We start from the raw sequence: 5,902 nt of genomic DNA, 5'->3' as shown, positions 1-5,902 counted from the left end.
GTGTGTGTGTGTGACCTAAATTATAAGCCTGTGATTTTTTTTAAAACTGAGCTTACTAAACTCAGTTAGATGGAAACCGAACAAGTTAACAAAGCTTCAAAACTTTTTAAATCCAGATTCTTTAGTCTTGATTCTGTGTGCTAGAAAAGGGAAACCAACATTTTTAAAAATTTTTAATTGTTTTTTGGGGGGTTTTGAGTGAGGGAGAGACACTATGACATGAATTCGTGGGAAGTATGCCAGTTTGTCACAGGCCTCGACTGTGCCCTGCATGATGGAAGTTATCACTGACACTCTCAAAAAGAGTAAATGAATGATTGATTGATTGTTCGAATTGAATTTTATTTTTCAACTGTTTTTAACGAAAGTACATGCATTGTTGAAATTTTACGGAGTAATCTGCTTTGATTTGTATACAAAAAGGAAGAAATATTGAAATTCGCAAGCTGAATTGACATTTTAGAGGGACTATCTCTACACCACCAATTCGAAGATGGAGAATAAAAAACTAAAGTTACATCTACAGCATTAGTTTAGTTTTACGGAAAAGAAAGCAAGACTTTGCTAAACCTCTTTTACAAACTTTGCATTGGCTTCCTGTTGAGAATAGGATTGTTCAAGTTGGCCACCTTATGTCACAAATGTTTGAATGATAATGCACCATTATATTTATCAAATCTGTTAAGACTGTACATTCCAACTCGCAGTTTAAGGTCATCAGCTGACCAAAAAAAAGATTATTTTACCATCTATGAAACTTAAAACAATGGTTGAAAGGGCATTTGAATATCAAGGCCCCAAGATCTGGAATGCTTTACCAAGTACTTTAAGAGAAATCAAATCTTTTGATTCATTCAAATGTCAGCTGAAGTCGTTTCTGTTTTTAAATAAATAAGATGAATATTTGGGGTAAATTTCTTTAGTCAGAACACAACGTTTCATGTTACTGTTGTACGTTGTACAGTATTGTAAAGCGCTCAGAGCCTGTGCACTTTAAACGGAGTTGAGTGCTATATAAATGTCATTTATTATTATTATTATTAAAGTGCTGTAATTATGACTGTCATCAATACTCAAATACTAAAATGAAATTGTGACAAACTGGGTCTGTGACAAACTGGGCAGCCCCCACAGTTAACAGGAACAGTTACCTTCTCCGCTGGGAATACAACTCAGGGTAAGGTGGTGGGGACATCGCAGCTGATCGAGGCATCCCAAAAGATTGGGGTGGGGCCATCCTGAATAATCCGGGCATTGCGGGTGGTGGGGGCATACTGAAGGAAGGGGGTATTGTGGGTGGAGGGGGAATACTGAATGATGCGGGTATAGTGGACGGTGGGGGAATATCGAATGATGCGGGTATAGTGGACGGTGGGGGAATATTGAATGATGCGGGTATTGTGGGCGGTGGTGGGGGCATCGCGGGTGGTGGTGGGGGCATCGCAGCTGGTGGGGGCTTCGCGGCTGGTGCGGACTTCCTTTGTAGTGGTGATGAGCGTTTCGCAGGTGATGGAGGTATGTAGCTGGTACTCATTATCTCGCCACCGTGTTTATTAACGCCACAACTGCAATACATAGAGGGACACCAAAACAACGAAACAATATTAGCAATGTACTTTTAGATGGAGAAACAAAACGCATTGAGATAAAATTAATGCTGAATTGTAATATTTTTATGCCCCCGCCCCTCCCCGTAATCGACAAAATTTACATAATTTATGAGGCAGGCAACTCTGACCCTGACCGTCCGGACCAACCAGTGCTGGGTAGGATATCGCATACCAGACCAGGAGATGGACAGTTTGGTTTAAGAAACAGTTTTACGGCACTTGCAGCACATTAAATAGATCTTGTTAGTGTCGAAGAGTACAGATGTATAGCTAGACAGTTTTTTGTGTGTTTTAGTAAGAGATTTACAGCACTTGCAACACAAAAAGGTCATATAAGTGCCACAGATTAGAAGTGTTAAAAGAGAGTAACAAACACAAAAAAGAAGGAGGGGAGATAGAGAAGATAGGTTTTTTATAGGAAAGAAGGAGCACTCCACACCAGAGCACCCGCCAACCACCCACCTAGATACAGAATAATCAGTACTTTGTTAGTATTCTCATAGTTCAGGCTTTAAAGGTCAAAGGTAATACATGTTCTTACTTTACAAGATGATGAAGATGTTAGGAGTTTCATGGAAAATGGTAAAAATGACCTTCTTTTTTGTTCTAATAGAGGTTTTATGGCGCTCGCAACTGCATAAGGTCATATGAGCGCCAAGGGGTGGATGTCAACAGAGAAGTCCTTACAGGAAATCAGACTTACTCTGCTCACCTCTCTAGCTTCAACAGCACAAATTCTGCTTCGACTATCAAGGCACCCCGAAAATAGCAGGTCACAAGAGTGTGACAAACATACAAACGAAGTAGAGGAAATGACGATAGTAAGGATTAGGAAAGATAAAGCAGCAGTTCCCTGTTGTAGTTCAGGCACAGCTATGAGCATGACATTGTTGGATCAGCCCATTTACAATTCTACTGTGCATGAACGAGAAATGCCCCCCCCCCCCCTTTCCTTTTGGGAATGGCCTAAAGACACTCAATCAGTGGCACCGCCCCGGGGGGGGGGGGGGGGGGGGGGGGGGAAATGACCTTCTATATCTTTTTTTGTTACACTATGAAAGAACAAGTCAGACGGACAGACAGACAGACAGACAGACAGACAGACAGACAGACAGATAGGCTTTTTAGATTTTTAGTTTTAGGCCTATTAATCTTGAGGCACTTGCAACATAAGAAAGTCACAAAGTACCAAAGATTTGAGGCGCTTCTGGAGAAAAACAACACACACAGGAAAAAAAGTAGGAGAGATAAGGACAATAGGTTTGATAGGAAAGAAGGAGCAAACCACACCAGAGCATCTGCCAACCACGTACTACTACTAATAATAATAAATAGCAGTGTATAGCGCATATCCCCGCTCAAAAGCAAGCTCTATGCGCTTTACACTATATTATTACCCAAGCAGACCATAGAACACTCCGAAACATTCTCAGCTTCCCGGGAAGCAAACAGCGCAAGCAGCTGATTAAGCGCTCAAACGCTAACAAACTGACAAGATCTTTCGCTGTCTATAGCCGGGTACCCATTCCCACCTGGGTGAAGTGAGGAAAATTCGTGTGAAGTGCCTTCCCAAAGACACAACGTCGGGTCCCTGACGGGATTCGAAGGCACGACCTTATGGTTGCGAGTCCGAGTGCCTAGAAGAACACTATAACATTCATTCGGACATTCAACAGACAGAGTTACCTGGTCGGTTTTAGTGCTTTAGCTGGCTGTGAGACTGAGAGAAGATCTTCAGCTGGCTGTGAGAATGAGATAAGATCTTCAGCTGGCTGTGAGAATGAGATTAGATCTTCAGCTGGCGGTGAGGCTGAGAGAAGATATGAAAAGAAACGAACAAATTGATTATTTTGACGAGAGCCTGATTCCACCACGTTGCATCACAAATGTAACCAATAATGAAATCTCCATCACAATTGGTCGCTTTTAAGCACAAGGGGGGTTATCTCGAAAAATGCTGTTTTGAGCAAATAGAAGCTAAAGTTTTTGCCCCTTGTTCAGTTTCTTTAAAAGACAAGGAGAGTCTTGAATTTTGCTCGGGTGGCGGCCGAAGCCTACTCTTATCGATTTTAGACCACCAAGGGATCTTTAACGTGCACAACTTGCACACGGGACCTCCGAGATTAGCCGTAGAAAGGCTGCAGAAAGAATCAGAGGAGGGGCAAAGGAGGTGAATGGGTGGGGGGCAGAAAGAGGAGACGAAAGCAGACCACAGAACATTGCTACAGAGTAGGAAAGGAGGTGAAAGGAGACAAATTTAGAGAAGAAAATTGTTTGGTCGCTACCCGGATTCGAACCCGGGACCTTTGAATGACAGGCGAACACCTTAACCTCTAGGCCACGAGAGCCCCCTAAGACATTCAATATAACACAGTACTGGTGAAATGTATGGTCTCAGCATGGTGAGTACAGATCTGTCATGTGATGAAACCTGCAGCAACACGACAGGGGGGGGGGGGGGCTCTCGTGGCCTAGACGTTAAGATGTTCGCCTCTCATTCAAAGGTCTCAGGTTCGAATCCGGGTAGCGACCGAAAAATTTTCTTCTCTATAATTGTCTCCTTTCACCTCCTTTCCTGCTCTCTAGCAATGTTCTGTCGTTTGCTTTCGTCTCCTCTTTCTGCCCCCACCCCTTCACCTCCTTTGCCCCCTCCTCTGGGCTCCTGCCTCTTTCTGCAGCCTTTCTACTGCTACTCCTTGGCACCTTCTTACTGCTGTCTTTCAGCCAGACAACTAATCTTCTGGTAGGAAAGATCTATATATATAGCCTTCTCGGACAAGGGCGAAATATCTCGGAGGTCTAGTGTGCAAGTTGCGCACGTTACAGATCCCTTGGTGGTCTAAAATCAATAAGAGTAGGCTTCGGCCGCCACCTGGCCGAAATTCAAAATTCCCTGCCAACTGAAAAAGTTTAATGTGTTTAATAGGACCTTGTGCAGTTGCAAGCGTCGTACAACGCTTACAAAAAAAAATGACTACTACACCACAGACGCCAGAAAGAAATGGACAACACTGAGAAAGCAACCAAAAAAAACTACCTTCAACATCAGGAAGGAGGCTAGGTTCATCAACATGAGCTGCCATTAACTGTGGGGTTAAAATCTTTCTTCTCTGAAAATGGCCGCCAAAGTCTGTTAACTTCCATAGCCCGAGAGTCCTGGGAGACTGGAAATTTACATTTTTTGTGCCTTTAATCAACGTTTTTCAGTAAAATCCACATAGAAAAGTGTTTTCACAAGGACATAAAACGTGTTGAGCCAAAAAAAGAAAATGAAAAAAAAAATTGCCCATAGGCCAAAAAATGCCGATTTCTTTGATTTCATTATTTTGACGACTGCCTGATTTCACCACGATGCCTCACACACAAACACACACACACACACACACACACACACACACACACACACACACACACACACACACACACACACACACACACACTTTCGTAAACTAGTTTCCTATATATATTATATATGTGAGGCATGCTGACAAAATGAGTTACTTCTCGCAATTCACAGATGGAGATATTGGCCAAAAATCTACAATGGGTCACATTTGTAGATTTTCTATTGATGCCATATTCTTTAACTATAACCTGTCTTTTATTATTTCATACTTATAAATTCTAAAAACTTCACCTAAAAGCGTGATGTATCTATTTCCTTAAGGCTTGAATCCGAGCAGTAACTCATTTTGGCTGCACGCTTCACATATCATATTATATATATATAATATCATCACCATCCAGTGCCAGACCTGGGACAGACGTCGACGATCATGGCTCTCTATTCATTCCTTTGCCCGGATGCTCTAAAAAAAAAAGCTACGTTTCCCTGATCTTTCCCTGTTACCCATTTGTTTAGGTTCCCCAAGTATGTTGCTCTGGGCCAAACCCTGCCTCGCTTGCCTTCAACTTTGCCAGAGACAGCTAGATGTTCAAGACCATTACGTCTATTCAGGTGACCCAAAAACTGCATTTGTCGTGTCCTGATTGTTTTTAACATTGAACGACCAACGTGGGCTTCATCAAGCACTACCTCATTTGATTTCTTTTCCTTCCACGATACTCTTAGCAGTCTAAATATTATATATATATATATATATATATATATATATATTATATATGTGAGGCATGCTGACAAAATGAGTTACTTCTCGCAATCCACAAATGAAGATTTTGGCCAAAAATCACCATTAGGGTCAAACTTGTAGATTTTCAGTTGATGCCATATTCTCCAACTCTAACCTGTCTTTTATTATTCCCTACTTATAAACTGTAAAAACTTCACCTAT

General features: G+C 41.9%; 1 protein-coding gene across 1 annotated transcript in view; it reads right to left on the bottom strand.

Moving 5' to 3' along the window:
- Window positions 1-4,790, bottom strand: part of LOC101861203 (nuclear envelope pore membrane protein POM 121) — a gene marked incomplete in the record, with an annotated part of 11,642 nt that extends 6,852 nt beyond the window's left edge. The window contains 3 exon segments of the mRNA XM_005096572.3: window positions 1,152-1,565; window positions 3,297-3,420; window positions 4,648-4,790. Of these exon segments, the coding sequence (XP_005096629.2) occupies window positions 1,152-1,565; window positions 3,297-3,420; window positions 4,648-4,693 (584 nt within the window).
- Between the last annotated feature and the right edge of the window lie 1,112 nt (window positions 4,791-5,902).

This window comes from Aplysia californica, unplaced genomic scaffold (genome assembly GCF_000002075.1).
Source record: "Aplysia californica isolate F4 #8 unplaced genomic scaffold, AplCal3.0 scaffold00132, whole genome shotgun sequence".
Lineage (NCBI taxonomy): Eukaryota > Metazoa > Mollusca > Gastropoda > Aplysiida > Aplysiidae > Aplysia > Aplysia californica.
The sequence above is the reverse complement of the archived record's forward strand: the minus strand, read 5'-3'. Positions and strand labels throughout refer to the sequence as shown.